This window comes from Argiope bruennichi, chromosome 4 (assembly GCF_947563725.1).
Source record: "Argiope bruennichi chromosome 4, qqArgBrue1.1, whole genome shotgun sequence".
In the NCBI taxonomy this organism is placed as follows: Eukaryota; Metazoa; Arthropoda; class Arachnida; order Araneae; family Araneidae; genus Argiope; species Argiope bruennichi.
The window spans coordinates 37,211,838-37,234,716 of NC_079154.1; the positions used below are offsets into that span (position 1 = coordinate 37,211,838).

Sequence of the window (22,879 nt, forward strand, 5' to 3'; positions counted from 1 at the left end):
ATGCTGTTCACTTTAAGATAGATAGTTTTTTTTTTTTTTGCATTAATTTTTCACATAAGAATTCTTTTTGATAAAAGGCAAAATCTGACATAATTCTGACTTATATCCATCGATATATGAAACAAATAGTTTGTTATGAAAACTTGTGCATTAATGGCGATATTCCGCAACTTAATATAACATAGTTTGTAATCTACAGAACCATCTCTTTATAAGAAAGGCTTTTGAATTGGCTCACGCTGTTTCACCTATTCATTAATATCTGCAATATCAGCTTAAAAATGGAGTTGGACTTGAAGTGGGTTTCAATAAAGTCTCATAAGTATTCAGTTAGTTCTACATTTGGTGATCCTAGTGATCAGAATCGAAAAACAACATCTTATTTTACTTAGTTTTGACCTACAGATGAAAGAATCTTTCTAAAAATTCTCAATTTCTTTCCATGAACCATAACGCGTTGTAGAGCTTTGTTGTATTGGCCTATATTCATCTTCACCTCTATAATAATATGAGTGGAAAGATTGAGAACTAATTCCTTTCTAAGCCAAAACGTCTCAAAAATATCGTTACATCTGCAGTATAAAGCATTCATTAAAAGTTTATAAATGATTCTTATTCTCACGATTTGATGATCATTCGAATCAATTTCGTCTGTAAATACAAATGCATTTCTAACTTATATGAAATCATCTCTTTCATGGAACCACCAGGAAAAACTTTATTGATGCCTTAATGTATTTCATAAACATACGAAATGGCATATGGGTATATATACATTTCCAGAGATAATCTGGAAATGTACATATCTATCTCCATATAATTCTAGATGTTTAGATAATTTAATAGCATCCCTCTGCAGCAATTCTATTTTCTATTGAATGCTCCGAAATTGGTGATCTACCCTTTTCCCTAGTATCTCTAAATTTCCTGAATTCAGCAGTTCAACATTATTACCTTATTAAAATAATTATTGCAAATAATGATGCATAGTGTTTACAGCATATGAATGCATTTTTACGGAAATTTCCTTTAATAACTCAAGCATCATAGTTTCTTTCAATTTTCATTAATTGTCCCACAATCGCTTTTATTTAATTTCAAATATTTCTTATACCTTTATCAATATCCAAAAAAAACATTCTCTACTCATTTGCCCAAAAATAGGAATTAACTGCACGTAGCCAATTTTTCATGGTTATTGTACATTTATTTAGCTTGGTGTAACCTGCCGATGAATATACAGTATGTTCCAAAATATACAGTACTGAAAGCAGCGTATCTCGAACACTTTGTTACGTTTCTCGACGAAGCATAAATTCAGCTACACGTGTTGGCACTAGTGAAAAGGAAGTTGTGCTGTGCAGTTGTTGTTGAAAATAGGTCTTTCGACGAAGGAAAAAGTTATTTATAGTTGCACATTATTTCCGCTCATACGGAAGCGGTGGTGAAAGTAGACCGAGTTTGAATAATGTGACAGAACAATTCCAAGAGAAGTTTAATAAGGAGGTACCAATTTACACAGTTATGCTGTCTATTGTTACAAAATTTTGCCGTTCTTGTAGTGTTCTGTGTCAACGGAAGGGTAATGTTAAAGGAGAGAGTGTGTTCAACTGTGAAGATCCACCAAGAACAGTGCCTGCATTGCGTGAGAAAATCATCTCTTTTTGCAGCAATCTGCAGCAACCTTTGTTTGAGGATAAGTTTGAGAATCTGCATGAACGATATGAACACTGTCTACACTGAGGCTCTGCACACTTTGAACACTTACATTAAGCATACCATGGTATGCTTAATGTAAGCTGTAAATCAACACACTTATAGTGTGTATGCATTACGCTAATTACCGTGGTAAATCAATACGATAATAGTGTGTATTTTTGCATGTTAATTTCTTTTGAGAAAAAATAAACTCACAGATGACAATAATTGTTTTTCACCTTTTATTTTCAAATAATATTTAATTTTCTTCATCTTTTCATTTCAGAAATATGTAATATTGTCCCTCTTTTCATTTCAGAAATACGTAATATTGTTCCTCTTTTCATTTCAGTACAATATAATTTTGTTCATCTTTTCATTTCAATTGTTTATAGTTTTGTTCAAAAAGTTTGGGAATTTAATTTTTAAATGCAAATATATAATTAAAATTTATTCATGAAGAATTGGCATCACAAATATCGAAAAGGAATTATTCATATATAAACATTTCTAATGATCAATATATTGCAAATTAGTTGAGTGATGTAGGAAATGTGAAAAAATAGATACTCAGAAAATAAAAAAAACTAATTAGAACTATTTAGGCTCATGAAATTAAAGTTTGAAAGAAGGTCATGATCATGGAACAAATGCATGTATTTTCCGTTACATTTCTTGAGATCTATCATAACAATATTCTTCTGCCGATAAAATTATGCTGTTAAGACCCATGCTGCAAAGACTATATTGTTTGATATTATATTATTCAATATTTAGCAACATTATACTAATAATAATATTTTTAACAAAATAATACAAAAATATTGGTTCATATGCAAAACTTTATAACATGTTGTGCTACTGTGAGAGTCTATTTCGAGAAAAATGTGCTATATTGTAAATGAATAATTTTCTCAATTTTGAATTATCATTGAACATTGCAATTGTTTATTTTAAAAAAATTATATCAGATGTTCCAGTTATAATCAAAGTCGGATATAAGAAACAAAAAGCTTCATTTATTAGTTAGAAATATTTCAAAAATTGGAGCTATTTTTTTTAAAAACTTAATACAAAAGTAAAAAAACATTTTAATATTTCTTCCTTGTTTACAGATATGTGATTTAAAAGTCGTTGATTAAGAAGCGAGTATTTTTTTAATTTTAATTTGATGAAGTATAACACACCATTTATTAAAACGTATTGTAACATTCAGTTAAGAAAAAAATATAAGTTCCTGAAGTATGGAAAAAAAAAGTTTCGTAATGTCGAAGTATTTATGTAGAAAATTTCACATCGATATGATTTATTACTAATGATTACAAAAAAAAAATGTTTGTATTTAAGTATTTATAAGAAATGAATAAACAAGATTAAAAATATTTACTCTTCATTTTCAGTTTAAAAAAAAAATTCACATCATTCGAAAAGGTTTTGAAGAAAAAGCACCAATAAAAAATATTAATGAAAACTCTACACGGACAAAAACACTGTTATGCAAACATTTGATGTATCATTATATTTTTTGTCTCAACAGTAGAAAATGAAAAACATAATTATTTTTTTCAAATTTATTATTTCCACTGATTGCATTTTCTTTGTTTTAAGAAAGAAAATTAAGAATTAGGTAATATATCGCTAAGAAAAGGATTAATTAAATGTTTTCTCAAGCATTAAATTACTACATTAGTTTTTATAATTGAGATTTTAATTTTGCTAGGCAGAAGTGTTTTTTTTTTTTTTCATAAATGCATATTTGCGATGCTTACATTTTTTTTCATTTATTATAATTAATTGACTTTGTAATTTCCTTTACAGATACAACATCATATTCCTTGTGGTAACGTATGTTTTGCCAATGTGCTCAATGGCTGTAACGTACACATGGGTTGGATGTGTATTATGGGGAAGCAAAGTCATAGGAGAGCAGACAGTCATGCAGAATGACGTGATTCGTTCGAAACAAAGGGTAAGTTTAGTAATTTTCTTATCAATAGCTGAAAAAAGAATCACCCTATTTCTGCTATCTAAATATTACTCAGAGGATAAAATCTACTGAATTTAAATGGTGCGCATCAAGGATATCTAAAGAAAAAGATATATAGGCAAACCATCATTATTGGCGTAGTATTAATAATGGTTTCATAAAAATATGAGGAAATATCTTTTGAATACATTATCATATTTGAATAAAATCATATATTTGAATAAAATCATATATTTCAATAAAATCATATATTTTAATAAAAATTATCATATTTTCAATATAAGACAACATAAAAATATAATGATGTATTTTATATGCATCATTGTATTTGAATAAAAGTATACGAAATTTTAATAAAATCTTCATACTTTGAATTAAATACATCATCAAAATATGATGATGTACTTTTTTAAATTCAAGAAGACCAATAATAACCAGGATGAAAAGTTACATTTTTTGGTATATTTTTCCCAGGAGATTTCGAGTAAAAACTTTAAATCCTGATTTATCAGAATCATCGCAAGATAATCGATCCAAGTCCAGAATTTTAAAATAGGATCCGGCCTAACTATATCATTCTGTTCTGAAAAATATAATTTAGACAAATGAATGTCGCTTTAATCGAGAAAGAGACATTAATTTTCAAAACCGTCATTTTTGAAATGTTTAAATTAATCTTTCGTTCCCGATATTTATTATCAACAATAATTTATAAATATTGGTGTGGGATTTTAGAAGTATATTATTTAACCAGTCTCATATAATAATATACAGAAGATAGCAGATATATTTAATTAACTTTAATTGGTATTATATCTGAATTAAGAGATTCATTGTCTTAGTAGTAGAAGTTCTGTTTGCTACTTAATTAGAAAAAAAAAACATGTCTTCGTGTCGCTAGCAATGAATTTGATGTTGTATAGGCAATGACATTCCTCTAACCTACATACTGCTGTTCCGGCCTCACGGCTGAAAGTAAATGAAGTGAAGAGGGGGAAATAGTTGCGCGGGAGTATGTGGTTCATACAGTAAGAGTGAGTGTTGGCAACACTCACTCACAGTAAGAGTGTTGTTGGAGTGAGTGTAAGAGTGAGCTTTGGTGGGAACTCTTCCCACCAAATAATTAAATTTAATTGTATATATGCAAATAGCTACCAATCATTTAATCTTTACAACATAATAAATTTGCGTTGCAAAGAAAAAGTTACATCATTTGTGTCAAGATACGCGACACACAAGTATTGATGACAAAGAATGCGTTATTATTTTCTGATTTTACACTTCTAATATTTTTTATATGTAAATTGATCCTAAAAATTACTGTTAAGGATCCAATTAAATGCCAGTCAGATAGATGGAAAATGATTTATTTCCATAAATCTACTTTTTAATATTTTAGAAATAGAAGTAGGACACTTTGTGTACTTATAGATAAGTGTCAAATATATTTCCTTTAATAATTGTTCACTATAGGTTTCTATGAATAGTCAATGAAATAAATACTTGTTTAACTTTTTGGGACCTCCTGTATATATGCATATAAATATTTTAAAAAAATAAGTCTTATTTTTATTTTATTTATCAGTGTTTTTCATTTATTTATATTGAATTTAAGGAACATAAATTGCTATATGTACTCTATATAGTAATCATATGCACATGGAATAATTAGCTATCTATATTTATTAAATTCTTTTTTAATCAACACGATTATCACTCACATTCTTCTCGTGGAAAAGTAATTTAGTTACATTATTATATCAAATTAAGTATCGATTAATCGATATTATTCTGAGAGACAAACTTTCTTCAAAGCCATTGAAAATGAGAAATCATCTATTAGCTTAGGTAACAAATGTAAGTTATATTTAATTTTTATGAGAATAAATTAAACACTGAAAAAATTATCAATCTTTAAAATTCCCTAAGCAATTTAAGAATAAAATAATTTAAAAAAATATCCTGATAACACATATCACTAAGAAAAGAAAGTAAAAAAAAGGGATCATCTGTTTAAAAAAAGAATTACTTGGATTGTTATATTATTTACTACATGGATCACGGTATTTGCTTTCAAGTGTGTTGTGAATTTTCACCTCATGAAAAAGTTTACTCTTTGTATTTTTTATTTTTTAAGTTTCACGAAATTTGATATAAAGAAGGACTATATATACATTATTCTGCAGCGCTACTCTCTATATATTATTCATGTCGCTTTACCTTAAGTAAATTAATTTTATGTTTTTAACTGAGAGTCCCTTTAATATAAAAGGGCTGTGGTGGTCTGGTGGTAAGGTCTCGGCTTCGGAACTGGAGGGTTTCAGTTTCGTGACCCGATTGCACCGAAGAACCGTTGTGTAAGGGGGTCTGTTGCACGTTAAAATCCGTCATAACCAAACGTCCTTCCGCTGGTGTGGTGTGGAGAGGGGGGTGCCAGCTCAGGTGTCGTCCTCGTCATCTGACCCCGGTTCAAAATTACGAGGTCCGTCCTAAAATAACGCTAGTGATGCTTCAAACGGGACGTTAATATAATCAAATCAAACCCTTTTATATAAAGAAGGTCGTTTCGAAGAAGCCAGACATAATAAATTTTTCGGTCATATTAAACTTTAAAAAAAATAAGCCAACGTGTTATTCTCTATTCGATGGTTCTCTGAGAAATATATTTGTAATAAATGTTTATTCAAAAATAACTGTCATGCTCAAAGTTCACCGGAAATTTTAAGAGTTCTGAATTATGATATGTCCAAAGTTTCTGGCAAGTTGATCTTTCCAACCTCTAATATTTTAATCAACATTGCTTGCATAAAATTCTGAAAAAATAGAGTGATGAGTAATCTCTAGAATTCCCATATTTGACAGCATGCAAAGGAATTTCTCTTCAATCTCTAATGTTCAGAGTCGTGTCACATCTTTTATGATAGATTGAGCAACTTTCACACCGAAAACGTGGCAAATAGTGTGATGGGATTATTATTTATTAAAAACTTTGAAAAATATTGGAATTGAAAGCAAAACGTTTGGCTCTTTATTTTAAATATTAAAATTTGAGTTGATGGATATTTTTTCCACAGTCACTCATTTTATTTAGATGCCAAAAAAGCACTTTGCAAAACCAGATTAAAAATAGTTTTTTACGTGACACTTTGGGTAAGTATGGAGTTCTAAAATGTAAAGTTATTGAATTTCACATCTATATGTAAGATATTCTAAACTTAGAAAATAAATAAAATATCGGATAATATTGTAATATGCAGTTATTTTCATATATTTGCAATCAATTTTATTCAAAAGAATGTTAGTAATTAATTAGAGATTTATCTCAAAATTAAGTAATAATAATAATAGTGCACGCAGATTTTCTCTTCGTGATTTAAATGTTTTAGAAACTGCCTTCATTTCAGCTTCTTAATCGTATTTTTCTGAAAAATTATTACGCTATTAAGAGTTGAATAGGATTCTCAAGAAATCAAATAATGTTAGAAGTGAAAATTTAAACTAATTTGTAACTAGATTAGTAAATTCAAGGAATTCGTTCCCAGTAATTCAGATTAGCATAGTTGAATATATTCTGTACAACTTTTTTAGAAATATAATTTATTTAATAGTGTTAACTTTTGTGAGCAAGTCTTTTACGCGGGCTTTTTAAATCCATGTCCTACTTTTATCTTGAATATATTATACCTATGTTATTATCACTTTATTTCACGTGACAAAGGAACTTTTGATATGATGCAATATTTATCTTTCCCTGCTTTATTTAAAAAGGAACTGCATGTTTTCGCGTTAATATCTTGGGGGAGGGCTGTAATAATTTTGATGAGAGTATTAGATAATTCTGCAAGATAAAACTTTACTAGTGACCAAAGTTTTCCTCTAAATCTATCCTGAATTACAAGTAGTAATTTCCATTTTTATTCACTCTTCCGTACTCTTACAAGAATGACGAATACACCATTAAATTCATTTTTGACATCCTCTAACTCAAGGTTTATGTCTCAGAAAGTCATTTTATTTAATGGTACTAATAATTTCAGATGATTAGTTTCAGGTAACTTATCGTGGAACATCTTAGGAAACGATTATACGATATAAAAACGATATAAAACGATAACGATTATAAAAGAAAACGATAAGAATTTTTTTCAAAGGATTATTGTATAATTTGATGCATTTGAATTTGAATTGATCGCCAAAAAGATTTCGCTAAAATTCCAGAATACCATATAAAGCGTCAGACTTCACATTTTGAATAACTATATCTAGGAATTCCATTAACATATTTTTGAATGCTTATGAATAGAATTACGTATTATTGAATTTCTTCTTTCAACATCATGCCAATAAATACAATGAATGTTTTTATATAAATACATTATAAATATAAAAGTTTCCCAAAATTTATTACAGAAATCATCATTTTATATAAAACTATTTGAATTCTCTGAACTCTTATTTTTTAAATTTTATGATAGACAAAGTTCGTATATCTAAAGAGTATCCAAAAATGAATAAAAGATTAGAATTTTCTACAATTTATGCAGTATAATGTTGGCAATCCTATTAAAAAGTCATTTGACAGCTGTTAGTTTAGGGTTAGTAAAAATGATTGTTATGCGATAGAACAATATTTTAACACAAGATATGAGTGAAATAAAATGCAGTTTTTTCTTTAAATAGTTATATTTTTATTAAATCATAGATTACACAGGTTGGTTGGTTAGTTTGGGTTTTTTGGCACAAGGGCCATTCTTGGCCATACTGCGCCATGCTTATGGTAAAAAGTAGAGCTTTGTTGATGATTGGAACTTCGTATAAAATTAAGTATGCATATGTGTAAACTAATATAAAATAGCTAAAACAGATTAAGACGAAATATGACATCTTTGTTTTAAAATGGAAATAAAAGAAAATAAAATGTAAATAATAAAAATGGAAATTGTTGAAGTTAAATATATGGTAAAAAGTGTATAGCAATTAAAAATTTAAAAATATTTGGATGATAATTCTCTCCCAGCAATTCTGGGAGAGTAGCATTTGATAGATGAAAAAAATGGTGGCGATGAGATTCAAAAGCTGGGCATTCAATCAAAATATGACCAACTGTAAATTCGGTGTGACATGAGGAGCACACAGGTGCCCTTTCTCCGAAAAGCAGGTGTTTGTGGGTAATCCGAGTATGTCCAATACGTAGGCGAGACAATTTTACATCAGCCCTACGCATCGGTAAAACGGGCCATGTGTCAATAACAGGTTTAACTGAATGCAATTTATTCTGTGTCTGCATATTCCATGTCTCTTGCCGCAGAGTAAAATTCCCATTGGTAATAGATTTCTTTACATCACTGTATGGTATTATGTGATGTAAGAGAGAAGACGCAGTTTTTGCAGCATGATCCGCCTGCTCATTGCCAGCAATTCCCATATGACTGGGAATCCAGCAAAATAAAATATTAAAACCTCTATTTTGATAAGTTTTCAAAAATCCCAAGATTTCTATTACAACTGGATGTGTATGAGGATTAAACTGAGAGAGGATTTCCAAAGAACTCATGCTATCTGTATCTATACAAAACTGTCTCTCAGGCGAGGATGATATATTCATCAGAGCATGCGAAATTGCCACTAATTCGGCTGAAAAAACTGAAAAGGATGTATTGAGAGGGAAACTGTTTATGTCGGAATCAAAAACAATTCCGCAACCAACATGCTCGGTTACCTTTGAACCGTCAGTGAAGACAGGCACAAAAGAAGGATACTGACTGCGATGAGCACAAAAAATTTGTTGAAAAATCACTGGAGCAGTTGTATATTTTATGAAACCACTAAAAGGATTTAAAAAGGAAAAATTGGGAATATCCCAAGGTGGAAAAGTTTGGAAATCAACAGTCTGGATTTCAGGAAACTGCAAATCCAAATTTTGAAGTGTGCTTTTCACTCTCTCAGAAAAGGGAAGAACGTAAGAAGGACGAGCATCATAAATTCTGCGGAGAGTAGCAGGAAGAGTCGTATTTGCCACAGGATGTTGTGGAAGAGACAGCGTTCGAAAATGATATCGCATGGAGAGTTCTTTTTCTTCGCAGCTCCAAAGGCAACTGATGACAAATGACATAAAGACTCTCCACTGGCGATGTGCGGAAAGCTCCCGAACAAATCCGCAGAGCAGAGTGATGCAAGGTATCTAGTCGATGCAGAACAGTAGATCTGGCAGAGCCATATACGAAACACCCGTAGTCAATCCGAGATAAAATGACAGCCTGGTATATACGAAGTAAAGAGGTACGATCGGCACCCCAGAAAGTGCGATAAAGTACCTTGAGGATATTGAGTGATCTCTCACACTTCTTCTGAAGATTACACAGGATAGGTTGTCCATGGAATACACATTGGACAAATGGTCTCCATGGCTTTGTTGGTACATAAGCACTTTTTTGTCGAAATTTTCCAAGACCATTTTGCATAAATACTGCTTGAATTTCATTGATGTAGCGTTGAATTTCCTCCTTAAATGCAATCGTGCTTGTGGATTTGTTGGCATAGATTTGTGACTTCAAATAACCCCATAAAAAGAAATCCAATCATGTTAAATCACACAATTTAATGGCCAGATTCTCAAAGTTTCGAACTGTGGCTGCCAGACTTTCATTATTTTTTAAATATAGTTGAACAATGAAAACACGTTATTATTATTACCAATAGACCAACGCTCCATTTTTACTTACCCTAAGCTATCAGCTGTGAAATGTTTTTAATAGGGTTTCCAATACTTTACTGCGTGAATGGTAGCAAATTCAAATCGAGCGTGAATTTTGGGTTCAGTTTAGTTTAGCTATATTAACGTCCCGTTATAAATCAACACTGGGGCTATTTTGGGAAGGTCCTCGTAATTTTGAGAAGCTGTCAGATGACTAGGACGACACTTGAGCTGGCACCCACTCTCCACACCACCGGGAGGATGTTTGGCCCTGACAGATTTAACGTGCAACAGACCTCCTTAAACGACGATTCTTCGGTGGAATCGGATCTCGAACCTGAAACCCTACTGCTCACGAGTCGAGACCTTACTACCAGGCCATCGTGGCCTCGTGAATTTTTAGAACATCTTTTGTACGCAGGGATCCTCTTATTTTAATCAATACGTGTGGAAAATCTTTTAATAAAACGTAGTTATTGCAATTTTTTTTAATGTTGTAACGAGTAGGTATGTTATTTGAATCCGATTCAATTCTAATCAGATTTAAGGAAAACACATTTTGAAAGCGTATTCTTATGTTCTATAATTTTCGCACAAAATATTTAGAAATTGTCTTTTTCTGTGTTTTCTGGATAATATTGGTTTTATTAGAAAAACAATTTAAGTTCTAAGTTTTGAAAAAAACACAGAAACAGCCATAAAATGCAGATACTATCACTACTATGACCGATATGATTGGAAGATCTCTCATCTGTAAAATTGGGAATTTCTTTTTAATCCAAATATATCTTTAGCAATACAAGGATCTAGAAAATTTTGTAATGTAACATAATCTTTTTAAACAGCGCATTGTAATATATAGGTATGTAATTGTGGCACTTTTCTCTTTTTGATTTATATAAGGGAAAGTTCTTGCTTTGGTACATTTTTGCTTTCCTACTTTCTTCACTGTCTACCATCTCTTTGGGAAAAATTTTATAAAACTTGTGGTACTTCATAGCCTTTATTAACAAAATATAAAAATAATTCGAGAAATGTAAAACTGAATTATTTCTCCATGAAGTTTCAAATTGAGTATCGAAAAAAAAAACAGATTTTTGCATAACCAATCAACGTGAAAATGTATGTAATCAAATATAAATTATCATTATTAGAGAATTGAAAAATAAACTATAAATCGACAATATAGAATCTTAGAGTTAGTATACACGTCATATTTTAAGTATGGAAACATGTATAGTGTTATTTGATACGTTCTGTACAAATATTAAAAACCAATGTTTGTTTTATTTTGTTTTACTATATTTTATTACTTTGTAGTGCATTACAATTCTAAAAATATTTTTCATAAGTACAGAACAGACTCTAATCTGCTACCTTTTTTCTTTAATAAAACTGAAAAAAATGTCTTCTATTTGACAGTAATTTTTGAATCCTATTTGTACAAACCACATCCATGATGTTTTGTTAAAATATATTTGTTTTTCGGAGGATGAAATTCAACTGATGCCTAAAATAAAATTTTAGCATAAAAGAATTTTATTGTTATTATTGAAGTTGGTTTCCCAATCATTTTTCGGAAATACTCGAAAACATTCATTCATGATGTTTAAACTATCTTCTGCTGGAAGTTAGATTTTTTTTTTCAATAAAAATTTCCAATACCTTGTTAAATAAATCAAAGTTTTCAGAGATAACTCTTCAGATGTTTGTACCACCTAAATTTTTCATATAAAAGCGGGGGACGCTGTCGATATTTTAACTATAAAGAATTTAATAATGTTTTTCCAGAGTTGAAACCAAAACAAAATATACATAACTATTCTATCAACTTTTATTGAAAAGAGTCACTCCAAGTTAAAAATAAATACGAGGATGAATTTTCAAATGTTATCATTTCCTGTAGAAGCATCTTTATGACATTCTTAAGATTTCCTTATATTCCAAATAATGATAATCAAATATAAAAATGAAAATATTTATTATTTTCTGCATTGCTGGATTTTTCTTTTAATAAATCTGAAAGCAAATAAAAGAATCAGAATTTCTAAAGATTTATTGAAATCTGTATTTATTAAAATAAAAAAAAAAGGTTGCAAAACTGATAAAAAAATTGTCATTACCTAGAGGAAATGTTGTATCTTTGATTGATTTTCAAAATTAAGTTTTTATTGTTCTCATTTGAAAGTTCATTAGCTTGTGATATTTTATCTTAACCCTGATTAATTTAGCATTTAATGTTTTGTAAAAACATTCAACTTTAATATTTTTATTTATTTTAGAAGTTTAAATCTCAAAGGGTATTTATTTTTTTTAATTCTAACTTTGTACTTTTCAATGAGAGGGGTTGTATATTTGATTCAGACTTATTATGACTGTTAACATAAATGGGAAGATTGCATTTAATTATATACAATATTAAGATAATTATTTTTGGCAAAATTTAAACCATTGTGCATAAAAGCAAGTTATATAAATTATTACATAGATTAAGAAAGATTCTTTCTCTTTAAAATAAACTCATTATTCTGCTATTTCATAAATGAGTAAAATCTTTAAAATTAAAAAAAAAAACTATTATCATTTTCAGAAACCTGGGAGTAGATTTTCTCTTTTTGTTCACGGCAGATCTATCATGACATGGGTTCACGACAGTTCAACTCCATGACAGATCTATCGTGTATCTTACTGACAACGACTAATTCATAAGACAAACGCATTACTGAAGTGGTAGCAATTAATAGTATTAAGTCCCTTTTCATATAAGTTTTACTTTAATGAACTGGTATTGGAAATATCAATTATCTCTAATTAATAAATTTCATCTAAGTTACTTTTTTATATCCATAGTTTTTATCTTTGGAATTTTCTGTGATATTAAAAAACATATTTATAGACTTAAACTATAAATATGTATAATAATATAATAATATAAATAAACTATAAATTTTCTATACCTCTGACTGCTGTTTGAGTGAGTTCTTATGTTGTAGTTTTCTTATATATATATATATATATATATATATATATATATATATATATATATATATATATATATATATATATATATATATATATATATATATATATATATATATATATATATATATATATATATATATATATATATATATATATATATATATATATATATATATATATATATATTGCAAAAGCTTATTAAGAGAACGAAATAAAACAACCATTCTTCTTCAGCATCCATATAAATTTGTAATCCTTTAAAAGTGTAAAAGTACTTGTGATTACGAGATCCATTTCATCACATACAATATAAAGTCAGGAATTTTAAATTTGTTGTCAAATATATACAGAACATGTACTGTTGAAATTAATTCTTCCTTTAGTTCAGACATAATCTTCAAAACTAACTTAATATATCGGCCACCATTAAGTATAGTGTTTTACAATGTGGGACTAATAGATTTCTGAAAACGAAATATTACGCGTTGGCAGAAAACTGCCATTGATGATGACCTCTTGTATAAAGAATTTTTTTTTATCATTACAAAAACGATCGTTTTGAAGATTAATACTTCGTCCGTCCAAACTAAATTTTTCCAAAATGAAGTATTTTAGTTTTCTTGATGTAAGGTCTAATTTAGAATTACAAGTGTCGATAATTAAGTAGTCCATGTAGCTGTCCATGTAGTCCATGGGTTGTACAAATACTGTATAAATACCAACTATCAAGTTGGAATTTTCTTTACGTTATCGGTTTAGGTATATTGAGAACTGTTTTGATTTAACTGTTTCCTACACTAACATGAAGGTGACTTAAAAAGGGTAAAATAAATTTGTCAATTCAGGGATCATATGTAAACTTTTCATTTTTCACATTTCTTCCGGGGAATCTGTGGATTGTTATCAATAAACTGTTCTGTATACATACTTCGTAAAAAGATGCTGGGAATTTAGAAAATGTGATTGTATTCTTCTGAAATAGGTTACATTACAACTACATATATCATAAATCGTCAGCATTTCAAAACATTCATTTATGAATGTTTAATGAATGGAGTTCATTGATGTACATAGATACATTCATGTACAAAGATGTACATTTTTTTCTACAACTTAGTTAACTGGAGTTCAGCCGATAATTTTTAAAAATATCATTAAGAATCATTTTAGGGAAATTTAAATTTTGTCAACAAAATAATTGTTCTAAATTTTCTTCAGCGACAAAAAAAAAAAAAAAAAAAGAAAAAAAAAATTGAAACCCGGATTTATTACATTTATCTGTAAAAATAATTATTATAATTACCTGAATCTGCGCATATTTTTTACAGGTTGTTCATATGCTGATTGCAATTGTTGTGCTGTTTGGGGTCTGCTGGCTTCCTTATCACATCTATTTCCTGTACGTGTATCATCATCAAGAGGCTATTGTTTCAGACTACATCCAGCACATCTATTTAGCCATATACTGGTTGGCCATGTCCAATTCATGCTACAACCCGATAGTATATTACTGGATGAACTCGAGGTAATAATTTGAAATTTTATGCCCATCTTTTTAAAAACATGCATTTCATTAAAAATGTTAATTACATTATTTTGCCATGAAAATCAATGAATTTCTTCCAAAATTAATTTCCAAGTTAATGTATGCATGCTTTTTAAAACAGTGAGTATTCATTAGCAAAAAGTTATTTTAATTCTGTTTTCTGAATATTTGAAACTAAATCATTCTGCAAGGCTTTCAAATCAAATTTAATGTGATATTAATTTCAATCGAATTAACTATCAACCAAGTCTTTAAGAAGATATTACAATCATCTGCACATAGATTATAATATGCAATTTTCTCAAGTAATTTAATAAAATTTATAACAGTAGATGAAATTGAAAAAAAATTAATGAAATGATATTATTATAAAATAGGTATTTATAATTAAATTTCAACGAGCCTATAAATAATTTATTTTTTCCCAAACTTCTAACTTGTCCAATAAACTTAAATAATTATAAATATATATAAGAAAAATTAAACTTTATTAAAATGTTAAATTTGATTACAGTGCTATCCCTATCAGAATAGTAAAATTTTCGAACAATTTTTTTTTATAAAAATACGCCAATATAAAAATTCTAGTTATATATATATATATATATATATAATTTACATGCATAAAGTTTTATTTAATATATTTAATTGAGATTTTTATTAGAAGTATACTATTTTCATTTGTTCTTGAAATAAAAAATAAATTTGTTATATCACTTAAAAAAATTGAGTGATAATTTTCATTAGAATGCCAATTATCTAGATTATTTGCGATAAGGCCGATGTATTCCAAATAACAAAATATTTGGATAATTGGGAAATTCATGGAATGAAAGAATGTTTTCACGAAAAGAAAAATGTAATTTGCTTCTAACTTATTATGTAATCACTGCAGAGATGATGCCCTTTGTAATTTTTTTTAATAATATATCAACTTATGAACTATTTAAACATGTTTGTAAAAATATGTTTCGTGTGTCTATTTAGTTTTACTAGAAAGGTTTTTATTCACTGATACCCTCTGCTTTTCAAAGCTTTCAATTTATGTAAGTTCTAATCTACATTGAAACATTACCTATAGCCACAAAATGATCAGTAACATCGTTACAATATCTCAAAACATTCATTTTCATTCAAAATATCGTACTGCAACATTGAAATTTTGCAAAATGCTCTTGTTTTAATATGTTCGATATTTCAACTGATAAAAATATTTAATACATTTGTTTCTATAAAAATGGCTATTAGGTTTGCAATTTGTTCTTGATTGACAAAAAAAGAAAGTTTGCACAGTACTTTAGAACAAAATTTTAAAGACTTCATTTATTTTATTTTAAATTTTTGGTGCAACACAGAAAATCAAAACAACAATTCGTTGTGGTTTCGAAAAAAAATTATTCTGATGACAAGCAATTGAAAGAAAAAAATTAACAAACTTTTTTCTGAAATAAGAAAACGAGAAAACAGGACGTGGAAATCATACTTTTATCTTAAACTACATCTATATGCGACTGCCATTTAAAATTTTATTTAAGAGCAGCAAGTTTTTAATAATAATTAATGACAAAAATCTAGCCGGCTTATATTAGATATTTTTAATTTATTCTTTTATTTATTGCTTTAAAAACTGCACTCTTCATTTTAAATCAACGTTGCTTTTAATGCAACGTTGCATTATTTTTGTATCTTTTGTCGAATTATCAGATTTCCTTACTTTTGTTTTATTTAAACGGGGAAAATCCTTTTAAACCAACAATTTAATTTGTTTGTTCTTTATTTCTAATATCTTTTGACTTTGTATGGTCTAAAAATAACAACTGCTTTTAAAACTGTTAGAATAATGGTTATCGTAATGAATACAAGAATATTATTTATTTACAAGCATTATTCCCAGTACATCTAAAATAACATTTTATTTAAAAAAATGGTACAAAAAACTTTATTCATGTCATAAAAAAATTATTAGAGTAAATTCTTTTGTATTTCTTGAGCCTAGTATTATATTTCTTACGACTTAGATATGTGGTCCGTAAATAGGAATTTTATAAATGGCTAAGCATTTCATTTTCTATCTTTCCTATTCTATTTAATTTAAATAATGTAAACAGAAAACAGAAACAGATTCTTATGATTGAAATAATTGTATGTATTAAAAATATCATACTGAAATTAAAAATAATCATTTTTTGAAATAAATAAATAAATATATTCTGTAATTACTTTATGAGATCTTTAACCTTGGAATCAAGATCTATTTTAATTGTTAAAGAAATTGTTATTGTTAACTTTGGTTTCAAAATCAGAAAATATTAAATATGATATGAAATATTTTGAAAAATACATAATTGTAATACATTTTCAGCTTTGCTCATTTTGATATTCTATTTTAAATTCATATTTATTTACATAGTATAAATTCCATTTTATCACAATTAATCATCTGACACAATACGAATTTCAGAATTTGTTTTCTATTTGTTACTTAAATTTCGAGATTTGAGAACATACATTATGGTACGAATTTATCACACAATAATTTAATATTTTAAATTCTTTAGAACATCTTAAACTTATAGTACTAAGAGTTAATACTTAATGAATTAATATAGTACTTAGATCAGTTTTCTTATGAAAGATCAAATTAAATAAATTTTATACCTATTATGAAAGAGAATAAAATATATTTGATATTGAATTAATGAATGAATATCAAGAATAGAGCTATAAAGTCATATTCGACAGTCTAGACTACGGATTTAGCTATAGACAGTCGATTAAATGACGGAATTTCATGGAAAAAATATAAAATATACGGTAAAGAATATTTTCTCCGAAAATTTAAACTTTAAAATGTTTTTAAACACATAAATTATTATTTTATAAATTTAATTAATTTATGGCATATATAGTATAAAGACATGGTAGTAGGGATTGCAATACCGGTATACCGGGATACCGAATACCGGTATTTTGAGCCATTTGTACAATTTTGTAATACCGGTATTCACAAGTTTAAATATCGGTTTTTCGGTATTTACTAGAAATTTTTAAAATGGTCTCCACTATATGTTCAAGGATCGCCAACATAACAAAATAGTATACGTTTTAGTTTTTATGTCTCCCTAACGAGCGAAATTAATTAACTAATTAATGGCTTAATTAATTGCTTAAATCTAAATGAACGAAACACGAATTATCCCTGAAAGAAGAAATTGTATTCATAATAATTGATGGAGCAACAGTTATGAAAAAAGTTTGAAAGTTGATTGATGCAAATCAGCAATTGTGCTATGCTCATGGAATTCAGTTAGGAATAATAGATGTATTATACCAAAAAAATAAAGAACAGAAGAATCCAAATACTGTGGATATAGACACTTCGGATTCCAACTTTGAAGAGAGTAAGAGTGAGGGTGATATTGACAATGAAGATAATAACAATATAATTGTTGAAGAAGATATGGCTAATGAGGATGAAATATTAATCCATCAAGAATTGCTTCCTATAATTTATAAAGTTCGAAAGATTGTTAAGATATTTAAACGTTCCCTTATAAAAGATGACATATTATTAAAATACATACTAACTGAAAATAAAACAGAATATATGTTAATACTAGATTTTAAAACACGTTGGAACCGTTTACTCCTAACAGCACACATTATACTAGAACAGCATACATCACTATCTGAAGATTATATATTACATTGAAAAATCGCACAGAAGAAAGGCCTATCGAAATAGAAAATGTCTTATGGTATTTACATAATTACAATGATTTTAAAAATGAAAAAGAAGAAAAGAAAAGAACCAATTCAAACCTGATTAAGTTTATAGTAAATTTTCTTAAAATATTTTACCCACAAACCCATCCACATTCAAAAGAATTCGATTCAGTTATCGAAGATTATGATGACACTAATGTCGATATTGAAAAGGAATTGTCTCTTGAACAAAAATTAGAATTTGCGATAAATAAGAAAATTTCAACGAACCAAAATACAATACAAAAATCAGCTATATCCAAAACCATCCGATAAGAAATCGATTTATTTGAAGATGAGGGATTTAGAGGTAAATACTTGGAAAAAGTATTTGCACTAACAGTACCACTAACTATCGTAGATGCCGAAAGAGCGTTTTTGACAGCTAGTAATTTTTGCACAAAATTACTTTTCAGACTTAATGACAGTACAATGGATGCATTATGTTTTTTAAGAACACATTTCAAAAATTTGTTTTAGAACCACAGACTAAATAGTAATATTTACAATTTTTTGTGATTTAAATAAATAAGTTGTTCCTTTACTTTTTTTGTAATTCTTTATATACTGTTATAATTTATAAGTTACAAATTATTTGTTGTGATATTTACCCTTTCTAATAAAACTGGCAAATAAAACAAAGACACGCCTGTGTTTTCTTTATTTTTCTAAAATTTCTAATACCGGTATTAAAACCGGTATCCCGGTATTCAGATCTAACAAATACCGAATACCGGTATTGAAATTTTGGTCTGGTATTGCAATCCCTACATGGTAGTAGAATATTTAAATTATCATTGAAAGAAAATGGAAACGTAACACAGCGGTGAAAAAAAATTACTGGTGTGAGACAAAAATATAAGAATTATATAATTATAAAAGCATTAATGAGTGCAAAGCAAAACAATAACATTTCACAGATAACCAAACTCATTGGCAAACATAAGACATATCATGCCACTGAAAATGTCTGAAAAACGTTCACTTCAGATTTAAGCTGAATCCAATAAACAAAATTTATGAGCTATAACGATGAAAAATAAGGAAAATCAGATCAGGCGATAATGATGGCCAAACTACAGAGCCCTCCAAACCGAATCATTCTTCCGGGAACTTCACATCCAGATACTGAGGCACTTGTCACTTAAAATGGGTTGAAGTTTATCACAAAGAATTCACGTTATAAAACGGATATCTACTGGAATATTCTCCAGCAAGTCTGCTACCCTTTATTTCAGACACATTACTATTATTATTCTTCCAGCAAAAGAATATGTTCTAACAGGTGACATGTATGTCTTAGAAGATATTTTTCCTATTTCAAAAATTATTACATGTTATAGACATGACTTGTTATTATTACATGACTTCATTTATTAATGTTCTTCTTCCGTTCCGCCAATTAATAATAAGAACGAGTTTTAGTATTTGAATAAATATTATTGATTTAGCATTTATTTTAATATATATTTTTTCAAATTTTCCCATTTCTTTTCTTTCAACTTTATTTCCAGAACCCTGTATATTTGTACAATATGCCTTAGGATATTTTAGATTTTAAAACACATTTAATCGCTTATAAAAATGGAAAAAGGGAATAAAACAACATCAAAGATTGGTAATTAGCTTTTTTTCCCAGGAAAAAACACTCTTAACATTTTCATTCGTATTGTTTTTCTTAGACGAATATCATTCATATGATTCTAATAATGACCTGTCATGAAGCTATTATCTTTCCAATAATTATTTTATTGCCCTTTTTTAGTTGGGTATTAATAAAATAATATTTTAAATAAAAATAAATAATTTACAGTATTGTGGAAGATTATGAAAAGTGTATATCTCTTATTTTTTCCAAAATTGTTAATGATAGACCAAACTTGGTATTAGGCTGTATTCCGATTACTAAGAACTATATACCTATTCCTAAAAGACTGTCTTATATTTCTTAATAATAGTATTAAAAATATTAATACTTTCTTAAATATAAATGACACGATATATAAAGCATAAAAAGTCTTGTATATTATGCTTTATATGGTGATTGGGCCTTAAATTTTAATATTTTATAATGATTGAATTCTTAGTTTAAGTATGATTACAGAAACAAAACATTTTAAAAACCTTCCCTAATATATTTCAAAGAATGTCCTACGGATACTACAAGCATTTCATTAATTTTTTTGTACAAAATTCCCAAGTTTTTTTTATTTACTTTAATTTATTATTTTAAGATCGAATTCAATATTTTTTGGAATAAATTAAATAAAAGAAATAATCTTAAAGAAGCCCAAATAATGCACAACAATAATTCAATTTCAAAATTTAGCATGCAGATAGCTAGTATCCAAGAATAATCTTGTTGATAAATTTCTCATAACCAAAATTCCGTTTAAATCGAACAGAAAAATATATTTTATTCATTTGAAAATATGATAATGTCTTTTGTCTTTCAAATAATTTGCTTCACACTTGCATTGACAAATAAATAAATAAATCGATGTTCTATAAATGTTTGTATTAGCTTCACAATTTCGGATATTCCCAGTTGAAATGAAAGAGGAGATTTTATATGTAATTTGATACAGAAAGCATTATTTATTGATTTGTTAATTTTTGATTGCTTTACTTTCGAATATTTTACTTTCACCAAAGCAGTGCTTTTACTTTTTTTCCGGTATTTTATTTACCAATGAGTGCCAAGAGATTTTATAATTGATTTTAGTATAGAATGTCTATCTAGAAGTGCTTTATGTCAAGATATTTCATTTGTTATTATCGATTCCATTTAAAAGAAAGATTTAAAGAAACCGCTATAGACAGTACTTGTTACCTAATTTCGAGTAAAAATTTTGCATGTTTGCGTTTAGAGAAATCTTCCGCTTTAATTGATATTTAAATCAAAAGAATAAAATAAAATTTTCTCCCAATTTTTAACTATGTATTTTTATACGTCTCGGTTAGAAATTGTACATATGTAACTATGTTACATCTATAAATTTTGAATTTTTAATAATTTCTTTGTTTCCCGGTTATTTACATATATGGTTGTATTGTAAATACAAAATGTAATTTTTATAAAGAATAATATACATATTCCAAGCTTTAGAATGGACGGTTGGATTTTAGATTGTGAAATGGGATTTAATTTAACCAAAATTTCGATTATGCGAATAGAAATATATACATTCCTGATTATTTTAATGTTACTACCATACAATTAAAGATAGGTAATAATATGCAACATTCATAGATCTGGTTTGCAATTTCAATTTTCATTTTCACTTTCACAAAGAAGATAAAGTTAGCATTTAATTATTACTATAGTGTTTTTACTTTGAGTTCATATTTTCTTTCCCTAATTCAACAGAAAAAATAAAGAAAAAAATGAAATATAGAAGCCTTTATAAGGGGATTAAAATTAACTTATTATTATTATTATTATTCTGTTGGAAATAAATTTTCCTTAAATTTATCTTAATATGCTAATCTTTTCCTACCCTGATATGATTGTTTTTTTTTACTTTCTAACTAGGGAAGATGATTTCTATATTATCGAAAGTACGGATTCAAGTTAAATAGAATCCCAGGATAATTTTCATTTGTTAAATAGCTAATAAAATCTTTAGAGCATATGGTTTCTATCTATTTTTGGCATTCAATGTTCATACTTGTCGGCTATTTTCAGATTAATTTTTCCTCGAGTTAAGTTGGAATTGTTCAAATATTTTTATTATTTATAGCGCCACTGTGATGTTAATATTACATGCTAGAAAATTATGCATTTGTAATAAATGAAAAAATTAATTAGTTTTATTCTGGGTAATAACTCTCTCAATGAAATTCGAATATTTGAGTCAATTAGCAGTTTTAATTCATGAAATGCTGATACTGGGTCATGTTTTTGCAGTAAAATAAGTTAATTATTTTTACAAAAATACCCGAAATGTAACTAATTCATTTAATTTTGCTAGCACCGCTTTCCCTTTAGGTATTAGAATTAATTAAATTATTAGTATTTTTGCTAAACATAGTGAAACGAAATTATTTCACATGACGTCATACACTTAAATAAAAGTAGTTTCGTATTTCATTAGTATATAATTGCATATTATTGAACAATGTTCTATAATGTCAGATGTTATTTTCCCCTTTAATTATGAAACAAACTGCAAAATTAAAACAGATATTTTAATGGAGCATCTGA

The 22,879-nt window shown here is 27.8% G+C and overlaps 1 protein-coding gene across 2 annotated transcripts in view; it reads left to right on the top strand.

Annotated features, from left to right (window-relative positions):
- LOC129966523 (tachykinin-like peptides receptor 86C) overlaps positions 1-22,879 on the top strand; it is a 139,841-nt gene that overhangs the window by 103,928 nt on the left and 13,034 nt on the right. Inside the window, exons 3-4 of one of the 2 annotated variants that reach the window (XM_056080959.1) lie at positions 3,517-3,667; positions 14,690-14,886. In XM_056080959.1, the coding sequence (XP_055936934.1) occupies positions 3,517-3,667; positions 14,690-14,886 (348 nt within the window). Of the gene's footprint in view, positions 1-3,516; positions 3,668-14,689; positions 14,891-22,879 lie in introns of those variants that run through there. The other variant, XM_056080960.1, reaches the window with a different exon arrangement.